The sequence below is a fragment of the Oncorhynchus kisutch genome, linkage group LG4, assembly GCF_002021735.2.
Source record: "Oncorhynchus kisutch isolate 150728-3 linkage group LG4, Okis_V2, whole genome shotgun sequence".
In the NCBI taxonomy this organism is placed as follows: domain Eukaryota; kingdom Metazoa; phylum Chordata; class Actinopteri; order Salmoniformes; family Salmonidae; genus Oncorhynchus; species Oncorhynchus kisutch.
In genome coordinates, this window is record NC_034177.2 from 75,605,377 (window position 1) to 75,631,805 (window position 26,429).

Below are 26,429 nucleotides of genomic sequence, written 5' to 3' on the forward strand. Positions count from 1 at the left end.
GATTCATGCATTTTACCAAGATATGGTCTGATTGTATACCCCGTCTGTCTCAGAGTGGTCACGCCGAATTGTCTGAGCTGCACATTATGGGATGCAAGCAACAATAATAATTCAATGGCCTGACAGTTAATAATTTACCATTTGTTATTTATTCATTTAGTTGGCAATTTGTACAGTTACATGACTATTTATTCCATTCAACAAAAACGTATTTTGCGCGGTCATATATGCCATCATGTGCAACGCTGCTGTTCTGTTTCAGTAGCCATTAAACGCGACATTTACTAGCAACATTCCATTGATAAGTTGTTGCTGATCGTTACTAGCTAGTATTCTTTCCCTCCGCAGCTTCCCAGACGCGTCTACTATAAAGGAGGTTGGGGAGGCTGTGCTCACTACTCTCACTGACTAACATTTTCCAAAGCTTTCGCAGGACATTTGTGTGCAGGGGGAATTCTAGCTTTTTTTCTTATTTTTTTTGGCATGACACTGTTATTCAAATACAGGTAAACTATATGCACGCGAGATTACATGTATACACAGCTTGAAATATATAATGTTGTACATTTATTAAACACCATATGGCGCTATGTATCGATAGCAGCCGCCTGGCTAGCTAGCTAGTCCTGGAGAGCCATGTATGGGGTAGGAAGAGATGCTAGCAGCGTTAGCTAATAACTAGCCTACATAAAACATTACCCGTTACATGTACGACATAATCTGTTGTACACAGTTAATATTGAATGCCGTTATGTATCATTGCTTAGCTAAATACTTGAATTGCATGTGCTTGAGTCTGCTGTCAACCCAGCCTGATCTCATAAACTAGACGTAACATAGTAAACGTACATCCAGGTAATTCAAATTAGTATGATAAGTTTGGTATATTAACATAAGACCAGGGGTGAAAGTAAGGTGGTCTGGTACATGTCCCTACAAATTTAATAGTGGGGGCACACCTTACAAAGCGGAGATAAGCGGCCGAGACCGAGGTGCCCATGGACAACAGTGGATGCACCAATTCAGGCTACAAGTGTAGGCCTAATGACAATCGCAGAATGTCATTAAAATACACATATACTGTACCAGTCAAAATGTTGGACACACCTACTCATTCAAGGTTTTTTCTTTATTTTTGACTATTTTCTACATTGTAGAATAATAGTGAGGATGTCAAAACTATGAAACACATGAAATCATGTAGTAAGCAAAAAAGGATTAAACAAATCAAAATATAATTTATATTTGAGATTCTTCAAAGTTGCCACCCTTTTGCCTTGACAGCTTTGCACACAGCCAGCTTCATCTGGAATGTTTTTCCAACAGTTGACGGAGTTCACACTGCGCTCCAACTCATCACAAACCATCTCCATTGGGTTGAGGTTGGGTGATTGTGGAGGCTAGGTCATCTGATGCAGCACTTCATCAGCACTTCACTCTCCTTGGTCAAATATCCCTTACACAGCCTGGAGGTGTGTTTTTGTATCATTGTCCTGTTGATAAACAAATGATAGGGGCCTCCCGAGTGGCGCAGTGGTCTAAGGCACTGCATCGCAGTGCTGGCTGTGCCACCAGAGACTCTTGGTTCGAGCCCAGACTGTGTCGCAGCCGGCCGCGACTGGGAGGCCCATGAGGTGTGTGTTAAGAAGCAGTGCGGCTTGGTTGGGTTGTGTTTCGGAGGTCGCATGGCTCTCGACTTTTGCCTCTCCCAAGTCCATGCGAGAGTTGTAGCAACAAGGCAGTAACTACCAGTAATTGGATACCACAAAATTAGGGAGAAAAAGGGGGTTAAAAAGTTATAATAATTATAGCAAACCAGATGCTGTGGTAGACATGCTGTGCCTTGAATTCTAATCAAATCACACCAGCAAAGTACCATCACAGCCCCTCCTCCGAGCTTCATGGTGGGAACCATGAAGTCTGCGTCTCACATTTGGAACCCAAAATCTAAAATAAGAAACCAAAGGACAGATTTCCACCGGTCTAATGTCCATTGCTCGTGTTTCTTGGGCCAGGCAAGTCTCTTCTTATTGGTGTCCTTTAGTGGTTTCTTTGCAACAATTTGACCATGAATGCCTGATTCACACAGTCTTTGAACAGTTGATGTGTCTGTTACTTGAACTCTGAAGCATTTATTTGGGCTGCAATTTCTGATGCCGCTAACTCTAATGAACTTATCCTCGGCACTTATCCTCATGAGAGCCAGTTTCGTCATAGTGCTTGATGAGACTGCACTTGAAGAAACGTTAAAAGTTCTTAATGTTCCATATTGACTGACCTTCATTGCTTAAAGTAATGATGGACTGTCATTTCTCTTTGCTTATTTAAGCTGTTCTTGCCATAGTACATACTTCGTCTTTAACCAAATATGGCTCTCAAACGCATAAAGAAGGAAATAAATTCCACAAATTAACTTAACAAGGCACACGTGTTAATTGAAATGCATTTCAGGTGACAACCTCATGAAACTGGTTGAGAGAATGCCAAGAGGATGCAAAGCTGTCAAGGCAAAGGGAGGCTACTTTGAAGAATCTCAAATATCTTTTGATTTATTTAACACCTTTTTGGTTACATTATTCCGTATGTGTTACTTCATGGTTTGTCTTCACTATTATTCTGCAATGTAGAAAATAATAAAATTAAAGTGCATTCGGAAAGTATTCATACCTTCACTTTCCAAATTTTGTTACAGCCTTATTGTAACATTGATTCAATAATTTTTTCCCCTAACCAATCTACACACAATACCCCATAATGACAAAGCAAAAACAGGTTTAATTTTTTTTAAAAATTGAAATATCACATTTACATAAGTATACAGACCCTTTACTCAGTATTTTGTTGAAGCACCTTTGGCAGCAACTAAAGCCTTGAGTCTTCTTGGGTATGACTTTACAAGATTGGCACACCTGTATCTGGGGAGTTTCTCCCATTATTCTCTGCGACTCCTCTCCAGCTCAGTCAGGTTGGATGGGGAGCGTCGCTGCACAGCTATTTTCAGATCACACCAGAGACGTTATATTGGGTTCAAGTCCGGGCTCTGGCTGGGCCACTCAAGGACATTCATAGACTTTTCCCGAAGCCACTCCTGCGTTGTCCTGTTGGAAGGTGAACCTTCACCCCAGTCTGAGGTCCTGAGCGCTCTGATGCAGGTTTTCATCAAGGATCGCTATACTTTGCTCCGTTCATCTTTCACTCAATCCTGACTAGTCTCCCAATCCCTTCCGCTAAAAAACCTCCCCACAGCATGATGCTACCACCACGCTTCACCGTAGGGATGGTGCCAGGTTTCCTCCAGACGTGACGCTTGGCATTCAGGCCAAAGAGTTCAATCTTGGTTTAATCAGACCTGAGTGTCCTTTAGGTGCCTTTGGCTGTCATGTGCCTTTTTACTGAGGGAGTGGCTTCTTTCTGGCCACTCTACCACAAATGCCTGATTGGTGGAGTGCTGCAGATAGTTGTCCTTCTGGAGGGTTCTCCCATCTCCACAGAGGAACTCTGGAGCTCTCTCAGTGATGGCCAGGTTCTTGGTCACCTCCCTGACCAAGGCCCTTCTCCCCAATTGCTCAGTTTGTCTGGGCGGCCAGCATTGGTGGTTTCAAACTCCGTCCATTTCAGACTGATGGAGGCCACTGTGTTCTTCGCTACCTTCAATGCTGGAGAAAGTTTTGGTACCCTTCCCCAGATCTGTGCCTCGACACAGTCCTGTCTCTGAGCTCTATGGACAATTCCTTCAACCTCATGGCTTGGTTTTTGCTCTGACATGCCCTGTCAACTGTTAGACCTTTTATATAGACAGATTTGTGCCTTTCCAAATCATGTCCAATCAAGTGAATTTACCACAGGTGGACTCCAATCAAGTTGTAGGAACATCTCAAGGATGATGAACCTTGGAAACAGGATGCACCTGATCTCAATTTCAAGTCTCATAGGAAAGGGTCTGAATACTTACAGTACCGTTCAAAAGTTTGAGGTCACTTTAGAAATGTCCTTGTTTTTGAAAGAAAAGCTAAAAAATTGGTCCATTAAATTAACATCAAATTGATCAGAAATACAGTGTAAACATTGTTAATGTTGTAAATGACTATTGTAGCTGGAAACAGCAGGTTTTTAAAAATGTTTTATGGAATATCTACATAGGCGTACAGTTGCCCATTATCAGCAACCATCACTCCTGTGTTCCAATGGCATATTGTGTTAGCTAATCCAAGTTTATCATTTTTAAGAGGCTACTTGATCATTAGAAAACCCTTTTGCAGTTATGTTAGCACAGTTTAAACTGTTATTCTGATTAAAGAAGCAATAAAACTGGCCTTCTCTAGACTAGTTGAGAATCTGGATCATCAGCATTTGTGGGTTTGATTACAGGCTCAAAATGGCCAGAAACAACGTGCTTTCTTCTGAAACTCGTCAGTCTACTCTTGTTCTGAGAAATGAAGGCTATTCCATGTGAGACATTGCCAAGAAACTGAAGATCTTGTACAACACTGTGTACTACTCCCTTCATAGAACAGTGCAAACTGTCTCTAAGCTGAATAGAAAGAGTGGGAGGGCCCCGGTGCACAACTGAGCAAGAGGACAAGTACATTAGTGTGTCTAGTTTGAGAAACAACTGGCAGCTTCAACTGGCAGCTTCATTAAATAGTACCCGCAAAACACCAGTCTCAACGTCAACAGTGAAGAGGCGACTCCGGGATGCTGGCCTTCTAGGCAGAGGGTGGATTTGTGGGTGTATATATAGCTAACGTCTAGCAACCCAATGGTTGCGAGTTCAACTCTCATCAAGGACAACTTTAACATTTAAACTTTTCAACTACTTTTTTATCTACTTTGCAATTACTTAGCATGTTAGCTAACCCTTCTCCTAACCGTAACCCTTCCCTTAACCTTTTAACCTAACTCCTAAACTTAACCCCGATTTCAAACTCCTAGACTAGGTAAAGTTAGCCAGCTAGCTAACGTTAGCCAACTAGTCACCTAGCTAGAATTTGTAACATACCATACGTTTTGCAAATTCGTAACATAATACGAATTGTAATTTGTAACATATACGAAATTGGTGATGGACATCCACAAATTAACACATACAAATCGGAAACATATACTAAATGGAGTGTCTCGGATTTACATACAGAATAACATGAAATGCTCAGACCAGCTAACAGCAACCCATATTACTGTCACTGTCATCTATTGTTGGCTGGTTGTTGATGGGGATCTGCAGGCCTTTTTATTTTAGGAAGGTATTTGTCTGTTAGGTGACATTGATTGAAGAGCATTTTTATAGGGACAAACATAGTCAATGGTTTTGATTCAAAAAAATGTAGGATTGATTTGATAGCATAGCCTACTATAATATGAGTATTAATCCTTTGCAGTAATATAGCTGAGTGCTGTAAGCATGAGGTGTTCGCCTTATCATAAGTCATATCCGCCATTATGTGTTTGGCTTCCAGGTCGTAGGTGAAATGCAGCAGAAGGTATGTGCCAGGAGGACCTCTCTCTTCACTGAGAATGGACAGGCTCATGGGGCATCTGCTGACCCCCAGCTCCCATTCAGGTGCCCTCGGTGTGGGGAGCATAAGAGGTTCCGTAGTCTGGCCTCCTTGAGAGCCCACCTGGAATACAGCCACAGTTACTACCACACCATGCACGAGCTGAGCCTTCCGACCCACAGGGTGCATTCCCACCCAGAGAGAGCCCTGCACGGACGCTCCCTGAGTGACACACGAGAGGTCACTATCTGCATAGAGAGGTGTCGTATGCCCCGTGTGGGGACGCAGGCAGCTGAGGAGATAAAGACTGAGAATGAAGAGGAGGAGGAGGAAGAGGCCAGTAAAGATGGTCTCAAAATCCACAAGTCCAGCCCTGGGACATATCATATCCCTTCCCCCTTTCCATTTGACGAACCTCCAGACCCAGGCAGCAAGCTTGAGGTAGTGTTTCCAGAGCGGAATGTCTGTACCGAGGAGATGTCGCTCCGGCACAGGCTGGCCAAGGTCCTACGGGTGGTGGACAGCACCATGCAGAGGAGGCTGCACAGGGTTACCACGGAGCTTGCCAAGACGGACACAGAGCTGCTGTGTGAGTGTGCCCTCTCCCAGCACCTGGCGCAGGAGAGGCAGGAGGTACAGGAGAAGGAGCGGGCGCTGAGCCGGCAGGCGGACGTGGCCGTGATGGTGATTGCCACGCTGAAGGAGCAGCTGAAGGAATCAGAGTACGAGCTGGAGAGGCGAGAACAGTGAGTGAGCCAGTAACTCAATCTTAACCTAAACCTTTCCTTACTGTATTTTTAGTCACAATCTTAACCCTGAGGTCAATTGGCGGACAACAGTTACCAATACACTAATCTGGTAACTCCTTATATTGATGCTGTTTCAAGTGGAGTAAGACTGTAATCATTGCAGTAGCAACATTCGTTAGTATTTTACTCGCTACTCTCCTCATTGCTCCCTTCATGTTTTCAATTTGTATCTGTTTTTTTTTTCATTTAGAGAAGTCATCACCATTCAGAATTTCCTTGAGGCTGCCACCCAGCATGAGATATGTGGTAAAGTTCGGATCCAATGTTTCATTGAGAACCTGCTCAAACGCATCGCCCTGGCTGAGAGGCTACTGGAGTACTATCAGAGCTCCCCCAGTCCACCAAATTACACAGATTACATGGTACTGTACAATATCACACCTTTTTCTTTACTACTGATGGCAATATGTTTACAATGGCAGATATCTTTTCTGTGGTAGCTGTTATTACATTTTTGGTTTTACACTTGTCATGAATGGCCATGGAAAGACTGTCAGGGAGAGAGTAGAAGATATCATAATTGTTACACATTTGAACCCTTGTGAGAACTGTTGATCCTAATTGGCATCCCAGATTCCGTTTGGGAATTGAGAAGAATCAGAATCACCTTTATTTGCCAAATACATTTGCCTATACAGGAATTTGAAATGGTGCTGTCACAATAAACAGAATATACAGACAGCCTATTCAAATGTGTTTTCTTCCTCCCTCCCTACTGATCAAAAAAAAAAAAGGGAAACATGATCATTTACAAAACATTTCAGAACAGGATAATATCAGCTTTTGAGCTTGGCTGTCAACAGTAGAAATACCTGACATCCTTTTCATCTCCCTTGCAGCACCAGACAGCTGAAAACAGACCTCATAGAATCCCCAAAAGCAGGCAAGTTTGTGTACTAGATCTTTTTACTGTTGATATACATGATCTACACTTTCCATACCAGGCCCATGTGTTTTTGGCCATGGCTTAGTGTCTCACTTTGATTATAATCCTACATTTCCAGTGTCATAGGTTAGTACATGGTTACATATAAATTATGCATAGGGATCCCTTGTCGCCAATGAGATTTTGTCAGCCTCATTCATTAGTAATGATTCTACACGTGAGACGTTTTATCTTCTCCACTAATCCTGAGTCTGTCATCTTTGCCTGCTGTTTGTTGAAGCATTGGTTTCGTGTCTGACGTTTGTTGAGCTGTCCTCTGATTCTAGGTCAGCGGGTTGTCAGCTGTCACAGTCCTGTCCCCAGGAAGGTAGAACGCACCCCTCCCTATTAGGGCGGAAAGTGGGTCACTCTAGCTACTTCAGACCTGATCACAGAGATGAAGTCTGGACCCAGGGCAGCAGATCAGTTGGATTTGAGGACTAGGTAACCTGACCACGGTAGAGAAATGAATGTATATATGATATGTATTTACTCAATGTATAGCTAATACTGAGCAGGGTTGTATTAAAGTCTTTATGGCCATGTGTACGCTGGTTTTTGCTCCATTCTCATCTTATTTTGTCACATTCTTCGTAAACAACAGGTGTAGGCTAATTGCTTACTTATGGACCCTTCCCAAAAAAATAGACAAATTAATAAATACACAATGAGTAACAATAACTTGGCTATATACACAGGGTACCAGTACTATGTGCAGGGTACAATGTAATTGATGTAGATATGTACATATAGGTATGGATAAAGTGTCTACGCAACAGGATAGATGATAAACGGTAGAAGAGGCGTATGTGATGAGCGCAAATAGGATCAATGCAGATAATCAATAACTACCCGGACTAACTATTTAACTAACTATTTAGCTGTCTTATGGTTTGGGTTAGAAGTTGTTCAGGGTCCTGTTGGTTCCAGACCTGCCGTGTGTTAGCAGAGAAAACAATCTGACTAGGGTGGCTGGAGGCTATGACAATTTTTAGGGCCTTCCTCTGACATGTCCTGGTATAGAGGTCCTAGATGGCAGGGAGCTCGGCCCCAGTGATGTACTGGGCTGTACGCACTACCCTCTGTAGCGCTTTGTGGTCAGATGCCAAGCAGTTGCCATACCAAGTGGTGATGCAGCCAGTCAAGATGCTGTCAATGGTGCAGCTGTAGAACTTTTTGAGGGTCTGAGGGCCCTTGCCGAATCTTTTCAGCCTCCTGAGGGGGAAGAGGCGTTGTCTTGCTTTCTTCACGACTGTGTTGGTGTGTATGGACCATGATAATTCTTTAGTGATGTGGACACCGAGGAACTTGAAGCTCTTGGCCCGCTAGGTTGTCTCATCGTTGTCGGTGATCAGGTCAACCACTGTCGTGTCATCAGCAAACTTAATATTGGAGTTGGGCGCGGACACATTGTCGTGGGTGAACAGGGAGTACAGGAGGGGACTAAACATGCACCCCTGAGTGGCCACTGTATTGAGGGTCAGCATGGCAGATGTGTTGTTGCCTACCCTCACCACCTGGGGGCGGCCCGTCAGGAAGTCAATCCATTTGCAGAGGGAGGTGTTCAGTCCCAGGGACCTGAGCTTAGTGATGAGCTTGGAGGGTTCTATGGTGTTGACTACAAATCAGCGGTCAATGAAGTCTCTGTCCTAGAGGCTACTACTGTCCTAGTTGCAACTTTTGAAGTACTATAGTAACTTGATGGATAGGTATTTCTAGGTATCCTTTTTGTTTTTATTTGAATTAGTATTACAGTATGTCATACTGTTGATTAGTGTCAATCTAAGAAAACAATGTTTTAAAAAATGTTTTTACTAGGTGGTGGAATTGTTTAAAACCAGCATACTATGGCCTCCAAGGGCACAGAACAGCTGATACAAAGTAGTATTTTATTCCAGCCCAGGTATACAGGTCTATATTGCGCTTCTGCACCTAACCGTTTATATTAGTGTAATTCAATTATTCACAAATCATATACTGTACATTAGGCCTAGGTTTGTGAACTGAGGAACAGTAGTGAGTTCCAGGAGAAGTCTATGGAATTAAAACATCCTGATGCCTGAGAATGCAGCTGTGTCTGACAAGCATAGAGCCTAAAGCTGTGGTCGTCAACAACAGGCTGATCATGCTTGCCATTTCATAACAGGCGTTAAGGTTCCATATCACGTTCCTCTTTTTTAATATTCAGAGATGCATACTTTGAATTAAAGGCCTGAGATTTGTTTCATCAACCAAAACACTTTGATCTGGTAGGTCAGAGGCATTTTTTTGTTTCAGGCCTAACAAGCACGCATATAAAACATTTTTTTAACATTTAAATTGAGGTGTGAAGGGTCATCCTTTCTCTTGTAAAAAAATAAATGGAAACTAGATGAATGAAGCAAAATATAAATTTGGTATTACTTTACTTGACACCCAGTGTCATAACACAGTCATAATGTCATAACAGCTGACATAACTTGTCATAATGTGGTCATAACACTGTCATGGCCCATATATTTACACCTGTTGTGACATATAGTGTTATTCAAATTAGTTTTAACCTGCCAAGAAGTTTCCTTTAGTTTGAAAGTTTGTTTCGTAAATCCTTTGTTGTTATAAATTCTTTACAGTCATGTTTTTTCATCAAATATACTTTGACAATTTCATGAAGCATTATGAGCATCCTGTGTCACTTTACTTGGACTAAGAAAACACACTTTATGACACTGTCAAAAAGCATTATGACCATCAGACTCCTATAAGCCAGATAGGCCAATCATGTACATGACCTTATATCAGTCATCAGTCAAAACGTGGGTGTCTTGTCCTGCTCCTGAAATCAGTTCCTGCATCCATCCCAGTCATCATCAACAGAGCATTGTTGTAGGTGCATGTCTGACATCAATGTGTGTGCAATTACAATGATAATGTTGATATGGTCAATTAAAAAACACACACACACATATATACTGTTGACATGTATGCTAGGGTGTAATGGAATGTTTTGCCTTATGTGGTGGGTTTTGTGTTGGTGTCATAACTAGCTATAAAATAACGCAATATACAGTGTATTCAGAAACTATTCAGACCCCTTGACTTTTTCCACATTTTGTTACTTTACAGCCTTATTCTGGGGTATTTGATTTGATTTGGGTATTGTGTGTTGATAGATGAGGAAAACATTTAATCAATTTTAGAATAAGGCTGTAACGTAAACTTTTTGGGGAAAAGTCGAGGGGTCTGAATACTTTCCGAATGCACTGTATGTTACAACAGGTCTAAATATGTCATGACAATGTTATGATCGCGTTATGACACTGGGTGTCAAGTAAAATGTTAGGGTACATTTGAATGAAATCCTGTTTTATAAAATCATGCATCCTAATTGGCTGTGATGTAGTATCTATGTAGTATCTATGTTTACAAGTCATTTCTAATATATTAAGAAAGAAATCAAAATAAAACATCTCTTTGGTATTTGTTGTAACTGTATGTTTTGTTAATGGTGTTGATATTTTGTATACAGCTACTGGATGTCTCAAAGGGAAATGTAGTTTTATGGGGAAATGAAGGCAATGTAGCAAATGCATGAATATAGCCAATCTTTTTATAGTTACTGTTATTTACATGGTGCTGCTGTATAGACCATGGTTGAAGTCTAAATTCAGAAAAACAGTTTTATTTTCAAAATGGACCTCCTGAATTGACATAGCTTTATAGTTACATTTATGTCATTTAGAGGCGAAAGAAACACACACCTATTTAGGCGAGATGCTGGCTAGCAGAGTAGAACACTTGAAAATTAAAGGACACTCTAGGAACTCGGATGCAATAATAACCTAATAACCAACGTTTGGACAGACAAGCTGTCTTCATCAGGGTATAATGACAAACACTGCTGGGTGACTAGTTTATATAGTGTCAAAGGACACACAGGTGTCTATAATCATGGCCGGGTGTGGCCTGATATCAATGGTTAATTCTCAGATATAAAGATACCAAAAACATGAATGGATAGCATAGGATCATAGATACAATTTGGCTACATTGCCATCATTTAGCAGATGTTCTTTTTTGATAGTAATTTGCATTAGGCGCATAGCTATTGTCTATTGTGAGAGCATTCTCCTTATATTTTATCTTTATATATTTATGTTTATCTTTTGTAGCAGAACGAGATGTATTTTAATGGCAACAGAGTTGCCCAATTGAGTAAAGAGCACGTTGGGGCTTATGGGTCTCCTAAGGAGATTGTTGCTAGCACTGGACTAGCACTGGACAATCAGAAAGAGAGAGGAGGATTCAGGTATTGAATATGACCAGAGATAAAGTTAGTTTAATTATGTGCTACTGTTATATTTCAAGTCTAGTCTCCCTGGTTTATGTTTGTAGGTAGGTGGGTTTATTTGCAAGAATATTATTGTTTTGTGCCTTCACTTGAAACACTAGTCTAACACTGCAAAATCCAATACTGTGAACAATTGTACTACTTTTGTTTAAACTTGATGGTTTGATGTGTGACATGAAGATTAAAGAACAAATTCCTCAAACTATTGTTTTCAGATGTGAAAATGATTGATTTCCTGTGTACATAGGGAGAACAACCATATGTTCTGTAGTTTTTGTAGTGTGGATTTATTTCTGTCTTTTCAGTCATCTTTTGTGACATTTAGAGATTCAAGAGCAGTATTGATGGTGGGATATTAAGCTACTACTGTACTTGAAACACCATATTACTCGACATCAATAAAGCACTTAAACATGATCATTCACAGAAGTGTATAGAGTGGAAATTGAAATCTTTCATCCGGCATGCAAATCTGTGAGTAGTTTAAAGGTTGCAGATGGAGAGAACAGGCTAGTCTTGTTGAGAATTAATAGGTCGCTCTCATTTCACATGAGCAGTGCGTCACAAAATACTGTTCATTTGACGTCAGCCCTTTGTCCAGTGCCCTTTCATATTCTGTGTGTAGTGGTTGGAGCTTTGGTCATCCATGCACACCAAGGTGTGTGTGTGTGTAATGAGCTGTCACATAAAATACAAAAATGAATGTATGAGCTGTTTTAATTGTTAAATGACCACAATAGTGTGCAATTAAGAGGCATTGGGAAGTCATGATTTTTAGAAATTGATGTCAAGTTATCAGGACATATTATTTGGGAATATATAAAAACATATCCTATAACAGGATTTCCCAAACCTGGTCCTGGAGCTCCCCCTGGGTGTGTTTAGTTTTTTTCCCTACACTACACAGCTGATTCAAACTCATCATTGAGATTTGATTATTTGAATCAGCTGTGTATAGGGCAAAAATATTGTTTGGGTGACCCAGGAAAGAGTTTGGGAGACCCAGGACCGAGTTTGGGAAGCCTTGGCCTGTAACACACACAAATGCCTGTTTTTGGAAGTGCCACATAAACATGCAATACCCACTGGTGCCACTGAGTGTCTCCCCTGCTACAGTTATAATAATGTACCTGACTAGCAAAGATTGTTAGTAGGGTATGGGTACGAGTATAACAAAGATTTTTGGTAGATTGTGAAAACTTGAAATTAAATATCCAAAATGTTGCATAAAAATATATATCCCCCTTCGTTGAGTGACAGAACTTTGAGTAAGAGAGTTTTGCCCATAAAATCATATAGTATGCACTGTAGTTGCTACATTGTAATTGCAATACTGTCAACATTGCGAGAACATAATAAGACAGGATTCATGGTAGGCAAGTCCTTTGTAGACTTTTTCTATTTGATTCATGTCTGTCTACTCTACACTGTTTCCAAACGAACCTTTGAATGCCCTATAATTGTTGATCCATTCACAAAACTGCATTTTGAATGAGATTCTTATGAGGGGCTGCTTTGTCCCTTTTGGGGGGGCAATTGGTGAGACAGTCCCTTCTCCTTTCTCTCAGTTCCCATGAAAAGGTTGACAAGTTCAAAATCTCATAATGAATGAAAGTGTTGTGGATGGATCATAGAAAAGAGAAAGAAAAAACTTTGCAATTGTCCAGGCAGGAAGTTCACAGGTCAGGGTGAGATCTTTAAAATCTGTGGGGATGGCTGTAGGCCTGGTGCAGAATGAATGAATGATATGATCCTCCTAGACTTACACACTGTATCTCTCATCGAAAACTAGTGTTTGGAAAATGACAGCTCATAACTGGCTTGTTCTCAACACAATACACAACACTGATATGGTAGAGATGAGCAATACTTACATTTTGTGTTGTCATCTTTAAAACGATGTGGACATTTTGTTAAATTGTTGCATCATGGATGCAGTGGATTCTTTGCTGATGTCAACCTCTATGAATCAGGTTGACCTTTCAAACTACACTGGACAAGTGTTGGTCCCATGTTTCATGAGCTGAAATAAAAGATCCACAAAATTCTTCATACACACAAAAAGCTTATTTCTCTAAAATGTTATGCACAAATTTCTTTAAGTCCCTGTTAGTGATAATTTCTCCTTGCCAAGATAATCCATCCACCTGACAGGTGTGGCATATCAAGAAGCTGATTAAACAGCATGATCATTACATAGGTGCACCTTGTGCCAGGGACAATATAAGGCTCTAAAAGGTGCAGTTTTGTCACACTACACAATGCCACAGATGTCTCAAGTTTTGAGGGAGTGTGAAATTGGCATGCTGACTGCAGGAATGTCCACCAGAGCTGTTCATTTAATGTTAACCTCTACCATAAGCTGCCTCCAATGTTGTTTTAGAGACTTTGGCAGTACGTCCAACCGGCCTCACAACCGCAGACCACTTGTATGGCGTCGTGTGGGCGAGCGGTTTGCTGATGTCAACATTCTGAACAGAGTGCCCCATGGTGGGGTTATGGTATGGGCAGGGATAAGCTACGGAAAACAAACACAATTCAATTTTATCGATGGCAATTTGAAAGCACAGAGATACCGTTAACGCCCATTTGTTTTTTAAGGTATTTGTGACCAACAGATGCACATCTGTATTTCCAGTCGTGAAATCCGTAGATTAGGGCCTAATAAGTATTTGAAATTGTTGCATGTTGCTTTTATATTTTTGTTCAGTATAAATTGAACAGAAATGAAAGCCCATGCTTAGTGGATTGATTATTAGAAAATAGAACATGGTGGTACATGAAAATGGAATACCTGTCAGACAAATTACATAACTTGTTATTATGAGGAGTATTAGTGATACCGCTGCTGCTTTCCAATGTGAAAAAGGAACTGACCATGTTTAGCATTCTATCCAAGAGTCATGTGTGGCTCGGATGAGGTACATTTAGCTGATTACTCATCAAACACTTATTTTTAATCCTGTCTTCTCCCCTCACACACGCACAGATGACACACACAAATTATGTACCAACACATTGGCTAACTGTAACTAATAATAACATTCCTGATGACAAATCATGTTGATTGACAGAAATGGGATGTAAATAGGTTATGTTTCTACACATTTCTTGGCAACGGTAAGTTGATTGTGTTGTGCTACCATTATTCACTGGACCTTTACCATATGCCAGCCGTTGACATTATCATCTCAACTCTGCTTCATACATTTAACAGAGACTTGAGTTGTGTGCACTGAAACTCATGTAGTCCATTTGGAAGTGACATTCTAAACATACATTATATATACAAAAGTATGTGGTCACCCCTTCAAATAAGTGGATTTGGCTATTTCAGCCACACCCGTTGCTGACAGGTGTATAAAATCAAGCACACAGCCATACAATCTCCATAGACAAACATTGGCAGTTGAATGGCCTTACTGAAGAGCTCAATGACTTTCAACGTGTCACTGTCATAGGATGCCACCTTTCCAACAAGTCAGTTCGTCAAATTTCTGCCCTGCTAGAGCTGCCCTGGTCAACTGTAAGTGCTGTTATTGTGAAGTTGAAATGTCTAGGAGCAGCAACGGTTCAGCCGTGAAGTGGTAGGCCACACAAGCTCACAGAACTGAACCACCGAGTGCTGAAGCCCCTAGCGTGTAAAAATCGTCTGTCCTCGGTTGCAACACTCGCTACCAACTACCAAACTGCCTCTGGAAGCAACGTCAGCACAAAAACTGTTTGTCGGGAGCTTCCTGAATCGGGTTTACATGGCCAAGCCTAAGATCACACAAGCCTAAGATCACCATGTGCAATGCCAAACATCGGCTGGAGGATTCTGGAGCAGTGGAAACGCATTCTCTGGAGTGATGAATCACGCTTCACCATCTGGCAGTATGACGGTCAAATCTGGGTTTGGTGGATGCCAGGAGTATGCTGCCTGATGCATAGTGCCAACTGTAAAGTTTGGTGGAGGAGGAATAATGGTCTGGGGCTGTTTATCATAGTACGGGCTAGGCCCCTTAGTTCCAGTGAAGGGAAATCTTAACGCTACAGCATACAATTGCATTCTATTCCAACTTTGTGGCAACAGTTTGGGAAGGCCCTTTCCCGTTTCAGCATAAAAATGTCACTGTGCACAAAGTGAGGTCAATACATAAATAGTTTGTTGAGATCGGTGTGGAAGAACTTGACTGCCCTGCACAGATCCCTGACCTCAACCTCATCGAACACCTTTGGGATGAATTGGAACGCCTGCGAGCGTTCCAACTGCGAGCGAGGCCTAATAAATATGTGAAATTGTTGCATGTTGCTTATATATATTTGTTCAGTATAAATTGAACAGAGATGAAAGCCAATGCTTAGTGGATTGATTATTAGAAAATAGAACATGGTGGTACATGAAAATTGAATACCTGTCATAGTACAGGCTAGGCCCCTTAGTTCCAGTATTTGGGGAGTTAATCCAGAGGCCTAATCGCCCAACATCAGTACCCGACCTCAGTAATGATCTTGTGGCTGAATGGAAGCAAGTCCCCACAGCAATGTTCCAACATCGAGTGGAAAGCCTTCCTAGAAGAGTGGAGGCTGTTATAACAGCAAAGGGGACCAACTCCATATTAACTCCTATGATTTTGTAATGACATGGTATATGAGCAGGTGTCTACACACTTTTGGTAAAGTAGTGTATAGTGTATATCAGTATTTCGTTGGCTCTGTATTTATCATTTTATTTACATGTCACCTTGGATTCATAAAGCCACCTTGGTTAAGTCTAAATGTCTGCTTAATCATAACTTTTCACCCTGTAACACAAACTCAAACGGACAATATGAAATCGAGCATATGAAGTCAGTGTGCCTGGCCAGCGAGAATGTTTGATTATTCCTCTGCCAGAGATAATAAACCTCTCAAATGGGAAACAAGCCCCATTAGTAACAGACCCCAAGTCCTCGGAGTCCCTTGGTCACAGTGCAGGGACCCTATGTCGAGAGGAAACAAGCAGAGAGAATGAGCTGTTAGTGGATTGGAGCCAGGAGGCCCTGCACTTGCAAACCAAATCTTAAGCTCAATCTTCTCTCCGCCTCCCTCTCTCTATCCCTCTTCCTCCTTTTCTCCCTGAAAGGCCAGCTTGGATCTAAGGCTCAGGCCAGAACCTTTGTTTTCCTTGGAAGCTGTGTAAACACATTAAGGGGCTTTATGAAACCAGTGGGCTGGATTCTTAAGCATGAAACAAGGTCAGAAAGACAATCAGTAATGACAAATAAGACTTTTATTTGCAGTCAATAGCGTTTTTCAAATGTTTCTCTGTTGACAGAATGCAGTGCATGCAAGATTTTGCCCCCCTTCACCCTAGAATACTTTGATGTCAATGAGTTGTTGTTTTTATCTGATTTACAGTGCCTTCTGAAAGTATTCAGACCCCTTGACTTTTTCCAGATTTTGTTACATTACAGCCGTATTCTAAAATGTATTAAATAGTTTTTTCCCTCATCAATCTACAGTACACACAATACCCCATAATGACAAACAAAAACAGGTTTTTAGTCTTTTTGGGTATGACTCTATAAACTTGGCACATCTGTATTTGGGGAGTTAATCCCATTCTTCTCTGCACAGCTATTTTCAGGTCTCTCCAGAGAGTTTTGATTGGTTTCAAGTCTGGGCTCTAGCTGGGCCAGTCAAGGACATTCAAAGACTTGTCCCAAAGCCACTCCTGTGTTATCTTGGCTGTGTGCTTAGGGTTGTTGTCCTTTTGGAAGGTGAACCTTCGCCCCAGTCTGAGGTCCTGAGCGCTCTGGAGCAGGTTTTCATCAAGGATCTCTCTGTACTTTGCTCCATTCATCTTTGCCTCGATCCTGACTAGTCTCCCAGTCCCTGCCGCTGAAAAACATCCCCACAGCATGATGCTGCCACCACAATGCTTCACCATAGGGATGGTGGCAGGCTTCCTCCAGACGTGATGCTTGGCATTCAGGCCAACGAGTTCAATCTTGGTTTCATCAGACCAGATAATATTGTTTCTCATGGTCTGAGAGTCTTTAGGTGCCTTTTGGCAAACTCCAAGCGGGCTGTTATGTGCCTTTTACTGAGGAGTGGGTTCTGTCTGGCCACTCTACCATAAGGGCCTGATTGGTGGAGTCCTGCAGAGATGATTGTCCTTCTGGAAGGTTTTCCCATCTCCACAGAGGAATCTAGAGCTCTGTCAGTGACCATGGGGTTCTTGGTCACCTCCATGACCAAGGCCCTTCTCCCCCGATTGCTCAGTGTTGCTGGGCGGCCAGCTCTAGGAAGAGTCTTGGTGGTTCCTAACGTCTTCCATTTAAGAATGATGGAGGCCACTGTGTTCTTAGGGATCTTCAATGCTGCAGCATTTTTTGGTACCCTTCCCCAGATCTGGGCCCCGACACAATCCTGTTTCGGAGCTCTACGGACAATTCCTTCGACCTCTTGGCTTGGTTTTTGCTCTGAGATGGACTGTCATCTGTGGGACCTTATATAGACAGGTGTGTGCCTTTCCAAATCATGTCCAATCAATTGAATTTACCCCAGGTGGACTCCAATCAAACATCTCAAGGATATTCAATGGAAACAGGATGCACCTGAGATCAATTTTGAGTCTCATTGCAAAGGGTCTGAATACTTATGGAAATAAGGTATTCTTGTTTTTTCCAAAAACGTGTTTTCCCTTTTTCATTATGGGGTATTGTGTAAAGATTGCTCAGATGTTTTGTTTATTTAATAAATATTAGAATAAGGCTATAACATAACAAAATGTGTAAAAAGTCAAGGGGTCTGAATACTTTCCGGAGGCATTGTATCTACAATTGATATGTTCCATATAAAGTGTGGTAACAGAAGGAGACAGAAAACCAATGTTGTCAACTGATGTTGCCCCGAGTATCAGTGTCATAATACCATGTCAGTGTAATAATACAATGTTAGTGTAAAAATACAATGTCAGTGTAATAATACCATGTCAGTGTAAAAATACAATGTCAGTGTAATAGTACCATGTCAGTGTAATAATAACTGATCGGTCCTCTCAAGCCCTTTACCTTATAGTGGTGTAGTGGTCTGGGTGTAGCTGTACTCAAATATTCCAATAACATGTTGTAGTACCGAGCCCACAATAACGGACCGAACATACATAAAACAATCACGCACAAAAACCATGGGGAAAACGGAGGGTTAAATAATGCACATGTAATTGGGGAATTGAAACCAGGTGTGTAAAAACAAAGACAAAACAAATGGAAATGAAAAGTGGATCGGCGATGGCTAGAAGGCCAGTGACATCGACCACCGAACGCCGCCCGAACAAGGAGAGGGACCGACTTCGGCGGAAGTCATGACAGTACCCCCACCCTTGACTCGCGGCTCCAGCAGCACGTCGACACCGACCTCGGGGACGACCCTGAGGACGAGGCGCAGGGCAATCCGGATGGAGGCGGTGGAACTCCCGCAGCAACAAAGGGTCCAAAAGGTCCTCCACCGGCACCCAGCATCTCTCCTCCGGACTGTACCCTTCCCACTCCACGAGGTACTGAAGGCCCCTCGCCCGACACCTCAAGTCCAGTATGGCTCGAACAGCATACGCCGGGGCCCCCTCGATGTCCAGAGGGGGAGGAGGAACCTCACGCACCTCAGACTCCTGGAGTGGACCAGCCACCACCGGCCTGAGGAGAGACACATGGAACGAGGGGTTAATACGGTAATCGGGGGGAGCTGTAACTTGAAGCAAACCTCGTTCAGTCTCCTCAGGACTTTGAATGGCCCCACAAACCGCGGGCCCAGCTTCCGGCAGGGCAGGCGGAGGGCAGGTTTCGTGCCTCACGGCCCATTGCAGGTGCACCACAGGAGCCTTGATCTGGCACTGATGCCAAGGTGCCAGAACCGTCTGATACCCCAGTATGCACTGGAAGGGGGAGAGGTTAGTGGAGGAGTGGAGGAGCGAGTTTTGGGCCATCTCTGCCCAGGGGATGAACGCCGCCCACTCCCCCGGCCGGTCCTGGCAATAAGACCGCAGAAATCTACCCACATCCTGGTTTACTTTCTCCACCTGCCCGTTACTCTCGGGGTGAAAACCCAAGGTAAGGCTGACCGAGACCCCCAGACGTTCCATGAACGCCCTCCAGACCCTTGATGTGAACTGGGGACCTCGATCAGACACTATATCCTCAGGCACCCCGTAGTGACGGAAGATGTGTGTAAACAGGGCCTCCGCAGTCTGTAGGGCAGTAGGGAGACCGGGCAAAGGAAGGAGACGGCAGGACTTAGAGAACCGATCCACAACGACCAGGATCGTGGTGTTACCCTGTGAGGGAGGAAGATCCGTGAGGAAGTCCACCGATAGGTGCGACCACGGCCGTTGTGGAATGGGTAAGGGCTGTAACTTCCCTCTGGGCAGGTTCCTAGGGGCCTTGCACTGGGCGCACACCGAGCAGGAGGAAACATAAATCCTCACGTCCTTGGCCAAGGTGGACCACCAGTACTTCCCACTAAGGCAGAGCACTGTCCGACCGATGCCAGGATCAAATGGTCGCGGACAGCAGACGGAACGTACAGACGCCCAGCTGGACACTGGAGGGGAGTGGGCTCTGTACGTAACGCCCGATCGATGTCCACATCCAGCTCCCACACCACCGGTGCCACCAGACAATTGCCGGACGTATGGGAGTGTGGTCTATGGACCGCTCCTCTGTGTCATACACCCGGGACAGTGCGTCTGCATTAGCGTTCTGGGAACCTGGTCTGTAGGACAGGGTGAAAACAAAACGGGTAAAGAACATGGCCCACCTTGCCTGGCGAGGGTTCAGTCTCCTCGCCGCCCGGATGTACTCCAGAATGCGGTGGTCAGTCCAGATGAGAAAAGGGTGTTTAACCCCCTCAAGCCAATGTCTCCACGCCTTCAGAGCCTTGACAACAGCCAACAGCTCCCGGTCGCCCACATCATAGTTTCGCTTTGACGGGAGCTTTGGTGGCGTCCCCGATCGCTGAGAGAGCATGGCTCCTATCCCAGCCTCGGACTCGTCCACCTCCACTATGAACGCCAAAGAGGGATCCGGATGAGCCAACACGGGAGCCGAGGTAAACAGACCCCTCAGGTGACCAAAAGCCCAGTCCACCTCAGCTGACCACTGCAGTCGTACCGGTCCCCCCTTCAGCAGTGAGGTAATGGAAGCCACTACCTGACCAAAGCCCCTGATAAACCTCCGGTAGTAGTTGGAAAACCCTAGAAACCGCTGCACTTCCTTTAGCCAATTACGCAAGGCTGAAATGCGGTCACTCTCAATCTCCACCCCTGAAGTGGAAATCCGGTACCCTAGGAAGTAGACAGACTGTTGTAAGAACAGACATTTCTCAGCCTTGATGTACAGGTCATGCTCCAACAGTCGACCAAGCACCCTGCGCACCAGGGTCACATGCTCGGGGCATGTAGCGGAGTATATCAGAATGCATCGATATACACCACTACACCCTGCTCGTGCAGGTCCCGGAAAATCTTGTCAACAAAGGCCTGGAAGACTGATGGAGCATTCATCAACCTGTACGGCATGACGATGTACTCATAGTGCCCTGAGGTGGTACTAAATGCCGTCTTCCACTCATCCCTCTCCCAGATACGCACCAGGTTGTAAGCGCTCCTGAGATCCAATTTTGTGAAGAAGCGCGCCCCGTGCATTGACTCTATCGCACTGGCTATGAGAGGCAGCGGGTAGCTGTACCTCACAGTGATTTGGTTGATACCTCGATAGTCAATGCACGGGCGCAGACCTCCATCCTTCTTCTTCACAACAAATAAACTTGAGGAGGCAGGTGAAGTGGAGTGCCGAATGTACCCCTGCCCCAGGGATTCGGAGACATAGGTTTCCATAGCCGCCGTCTCCTCCTGTGACAGGGGATACACGTGACTCCTGGGAAGTGCTGCGTCTACCAGGAGATTTATCGCACAATCCCCCCGTCGATGGTGTAGTAATTGAGTCGCCCTCTTCTTACAGAAGGCGAGAGCCAAATCGGCATATTCAGAGGGGATGCGCACAGTGGAGACCTGGTCTGGACTTTCCACCGTAGTAGCACCGACGGAAACCCCTAAACACCACCCCTTGAGAGCCTCTGTTGCCACGAAATAGTGGGGTTATGACATGCCAACCAGGGTATGTCCAGCACCACGGGAAACGCAGGAGAATCAATAAGGAAAAGACGGATTCTCTCCTTGTGACCCTCCTGCGTAACCATGCCCAGTGGAGCGGTGGCCTCCCTAATTAGCCCTGACCCTAATGGTCGACTATGCACAGGGAAGGGCATATCCACAGGAACAATGGGGATCCCTAAACTGTGGGCAAATGGGCCTCCCGGGTGGCGCAGTGGCTAAGGGCGCTGTACTGCAGCACCAACTGTGCCATCAGTGACTCTGGGTTCGCGCCCAGGCTCTGCATTAACCGGCCGCAACCGGGAGGTCCATGGGGCGACGCACAATTGGCCTAGCGTCGTCCGGGTTAGGGAGGGCTTGGTCGGTAGGGATGTCCTTGTCTCATTGCGCACCAGCGACTCCTGTGGCTGCATCGGCTCCTGCAGACTGCATCGGTAGTGATCGATCAGGGCCCTGTCGTTCCATCCCGCGCTGGCCCGGAAGTCCAAGGCGAACTCCTGTGCGCTCCTCGTCCCCTGCCTAAGGTGGAACAGACGTTCACCCGCCGTTCTACCCTCAGACAGGTGGTCGAAAACTACTTTTGGGTGAACTCTGCATAATGGTCCAACGCCACTTCTCCTTCCCCCCATACGGTGTTGGCCCACTCCAGGGCCAACGCCTCTTTCCCTGAGAGACAGGAGACGAGGGCGGACACGCTCTCACGTCCCGAAGGAGCCGGGTGGACAGTCGCCAAGTAGAGTTCCAGCTGGAGTAGGAACCCCTGGCATCCGGCAGCCGTCCCATCATACTCCCTCGGGAGCGTGAGCCGAATCCCACTGGGACCGGGTGAAGGAGTGGTGAACAGTGGTGCCTGTTGTAGTGGTGCCGGTGGAGATGCTGGAAGAACTCCTCTTTCATCGGTCCATCGTCTGCAGCATGCGATCCATGGCGGTGCCAAGACGGTGCAACATGGTCGCATGCTGCTGGACGCTTCTCCTGCTGTCTCCATTTTTTGGGTGTGTGATTCTGTAATGGTCTGGGTGTAGCTGGTGCAGAGGAGTCAGGTGCAGGACAGCAGAGATGAGTAACATAAGTAACTTTACTCAAATATTCCAATAACGTGTCGTAATACCGAGCCCACAATAACGGACCGAACATACATAAAACAATCACGCACAAAAACCATGGGGAAAACAGAGGGTTAAATAATGAACATGTAATATGGGAATTGAAACCAGGTGTGTAAAACAAAGACAAAACAAATGGAAAATGAAAAGTGGATAGGCGATGGCTAGAAGGCCTGTGACGTCGACCGCCAAACGCCGCCCGAACAAGGAGAGGGACCGACTTCGGTGGAAGTCATGACAAGTGGCTCCCGATTGGCGCAGCGGTCTAAGGCACTACATCTCAGTGCTAGAGGCGTCACTACAGACCCTGGTTCGATCCCAGGCTGTTTCACAACCGGCCATGACCGGGTGTTCCATAGGGTGGCGCACAATTGGCCCAGAGTTTGGCCGGCGTAGGCCGTCATTGTAAAATAAGAATTTGTTCTTAACTGACTTGCATAGGCAAAAATAAAGGTTAAATCTTTTTTTTGTTGCTCTAGTTGGGACCAACTGTTCACTAACAAAGATTGGGGTAGAAGTAGAAGTTGTTTATAAAACTGTGTCAGTTAGCCACTCCTTATTCATCCTTAGGGATAAGATAGCATGTGTGGAGACTGTCCAACAGCCCTGCTTCCTGCAAATACCCAGTGGAGTGTCGGGAGCGCACACATTGACTCTGGTTTGAGAGACCCAACAGCTCTAAGCACATTATATCCATCATGACCTTGAGAGTGATTCTGGAAAACATAAATCCTGTTTATTGCCCAAGTGTAGCATTCGATGTGAGGAATTTTGGGGGAAATAGACTTGTCTTGCCAAAGCACAGTGGATATCTGTTTAAGATTAAACCCCAAATAGCCCTATGTAATTTAACTGCAACAATTCCCTATTACCATACTGCTGTTTCACAACAAATCAAGCCAAGTGGAGTCCTCCACAACCTTGATGTTGTTTTCAAAGATGCTACTGCTGCTCTCGCAGAATTTCTAAGACACAGTGATAAATATACAAGTGGCGTATGGGGTTTGCTGGCAAAACAAGTCCACAAATAAACAGCTTCTTGCAGATATAAATCGTGCTTGTTTTGTTTGGACAGAAACACCACAATGGAAGCAAGGAGGCATAACAGAGTCCTCTTGCTTTAGCTATGCTTCTTGCTAAGCTTTGCTTTAAATTTAGCTCTCCAGAGTTTCCACCTGCTTCCATCGAGTTGATACCTCACACGAACCCCAAATAGGGTATCAACCTATTCAATCAAGGGTGCAAAACCCATTTATAATGTGGTTAGGCTATGCATAAAATGATCTGTTGCTGCAATATGCGGATCTGGGAGCCAAGAAGAAGAGGAACAAGGGAATGGACGTGGGCGTTTGTTTCATTTCCTACACATGAGTGTATCCTATTTTTAGATTTTAAAGTTGACTGTCATGGGTGCATGTGTGTGCGTGCTCTGAATATCGAGAATTCTGGAGGGAAAAGAACAAAAAACAACCCGATGAGGAACGATTACCAAATCTGCCACCATCTGTCACTCTTTTTAGATAACATGCAAAATAGCTTCAATGACAGGTCACACATGATTCATAAAATACATTTGGGTGGCCAAATTGTTAAAAGGCAATTTGGTTTTTGTAACCTACATTGGGCTTGCTGCTGGGTGAGATTAATAGACCCTCTTATTTTCCAGAGAAAATTCTACCATTCTTTCAATGTCTAATGCTGCTCAGGTTTTTCCATTGATAGAATAATAAATGAGTTTAGTCTTATATGGTAGGCATACTCATACTAAACTGCTGGCACTGCTGCTCTCTGTATGGTCCAGAATCAGTCAACTCATGTAGAAAGGTCAACAACCTCACAGCTGTTCCCCTTTAATGAGGTGAGGAATGGTATTTTGGTTATTGTAGTACATAATTAAGTAATAGTATTATCTCTCACAATTGTGTATTATTTAAGACGTGTAATTGAAAACAGTATCATAAAAAATAGCATACACATTTCATATACATTTTTTTTTAAATCTAATAATGATGTGTTTTAGGGGAAGATAAATACTAATACAGTCCATTATTAAATCACATTTCCCATGATGCCCCGCGTTACGTACGAAGCGTTTTCTTTGCGGACGTGTGTGAAAGATATCCATGAATGGTGTGATGGGAGATACATTTGCGGTTGTGCCAGGCAGTGTACCCCTCACTTAAAATTGTATTAGATCTTCTGCTTTATTTATGTTTTATTTGAATGTGAAGTTGGAATATATATTTCACTGGGTTTAATCAATCATTATCAAGGAGAGAGAGGCAGGCAGAATCATCGGCAGCTGTGCTTGGAGCCCTAGCCTGCTGCTAAAGCTAGCAAGCGCGAGACTTGTGTAGAATTACAGGACAGCGCTTCACGGGCTAGTTAGCGATCATGCTTCGAGACAACATGACCTCCATCGTACAGAAAATTGCTAGACAGGCGCTTGTAACTTTTAGAAACCCATCTTCATTTGGTGATAAAGCGTTTTTGGGTAATCAATGTAAACTCCAAAGCCTCATGACCGAAATCAGAGCTGCGGATCTGAAGATCGCTCCAAGGAAAGTTGACAGCGCTTCTACGCCTTTGCCACACAACCCCCCGGTCACATACATGCACATATGCGAGACAGACGAATTCAGCATGGGGGTGTTTCTGCTAAAAAGTGGTGCTTCCATCCCCTTGCACGACCACCCTGGAATGTACGGAATGTTGAAAGTTATGTATGGCAAGGTCAGGATCACCTGTTTTGACAGGTTGGACAAATCAACTAGCGTGGCCAGTGACACGCAATTCAGCCCTCCACTGCTACCTTTTCAGAGAGGTGCGCTGAGGAGGTCGATACTCGGGTCGGTCGGGGAGTTTACAGAAGAAAGCGGGCCGTGTATCTTGACCCCTGACCGAAACAACCTTCACCAAATCGATGCAGTCGATGGGCCCACCGCTTTCCTCGATATTTTGGCACCCCCATATGATCCAGACGACGGGAGAGACTGTCATTATTATAAAGTTCTGCAGTCTGCCCCGGATTCTGAGGACAAAAAGGCTGACGGTCAAAAAGAAGTTTGGCTGATGGAAGTATCCCAACCTTCTGAATTCTGGTGTGGTGGTGAACCATACCCCGGCCCTGAAGTGAAGATCTGAAGCGCACTAGCTATGAACGCTGAATTGATTTGTGAACAATTGATTCTCAGGACCATGTCAAAACAATATGTAAATGTATGACGATCATGATTCCTACAATTATGGAATGGGATGTGTCACAGTGCTGTGTAATGGGAAAACATGTCTTGTGAACTAAAAGCACTTATCCTAAGTTGGACTATGCATTCTGCCTGTAATGAAAGTACTTAAGCAGTTGATAAATTGTCATCTTTGCACATCAGCTCTAATGTATTTGAATTTTTGATAAGCATTTCATGTCTTGAAATGAACTGAAACCATACACATTACTCAAAATAAAAACATAAAGGTGTATTAAAACTAAATGGCTAATTGGTGGTGTTCAAGCACTTTAAAATGTCAAAATCCATGATTTGCTCAGCATGTTTTGATTGGGTCAAACTACATTATTTGAGTTAATCCCATGGGACATGGATTACTGAATGACTATTTTATAAATTGCTTCA

At 44.0% G+C, this 26,429-nt stretch overlaps 2 protein-coding genes across 2 annotated transcripts; both read left to right on the top strand.

The window, feature by feature from the left end:
- The first annotated feature begins 84 nt into the window (after nt 1-84).
- LOC109888812 (protein ZNF365-like) lies at nt 85-11,754 on the top strand. Its single transcript, XM_020479987.2, has 5 exons — nt 85-506; nt 5,457-6,241; nt 6,495-6,666; nt 7,144-7,187; nt 7,517-11,754. Exons 2-5 carry the CDS (start codon nt 5,469-5,471, stop codon nt 7,671-7,673), a joined length of 1,146 nt encoding a protein of 381 aa, XP_020335576.1. The 5' UTR covers nt 85-506; nt 5,457-5,468; the 3' UTR covers nt 7,674-11,754.
- A 13,125-nt stretch (nt 11,755-24,879) lies between these two features.
- On the top strand, nt 24,880-26,288 carry LOC109890005 (2-aminoethanethiol dioxygenase). The gene has a single exon (XM_020481948.2). The coding sequence runs from the start codon at nt 25,195-25,197 to the stop codon at nt 25,942-25,944; it is 750 nt and encodes a 249-aa protein (XP_020337537.1). The 5' UTR covers nt 24,880-25,194; the 3' UTR covers nt 25,945-26,288.
- Nucleotides 26,289-26,429: the final 141 nt, after the last annotated feature.

Excerpts from the sequence above, each read along its gene's own strand:
- LOC109888812 (XM_020479987.2), top strand. The coding sequence starts at position 5,469 with ATGCAGCAGAAGGTATGTGCCAGGAGGACCTCTCTCTTCACTGAGAAT. Across the intron at positions 6,242-6,494 it reads GAGCTGGAGAGGCGAGAACA|AGAAGTCATCACCATTCAGA; the intron begins GTGAGTGAGCCA and ends TTTTTCATTTAG. Across the intron at positions 6,667-7,143 it reads CAAATTACACAGATTACATG|CACCAGACAGCTGAAAACAG; the intron begins GTACTGTACAAT and ends TCTCCCTTGCAG.
- LOC109890005 (XM_020481948.2), top strand. The coding sequence starts at position 25,195 with ATGCTTCGAGACAACATGACCTCCATCGTACAGAAAATTGCTAGACAG.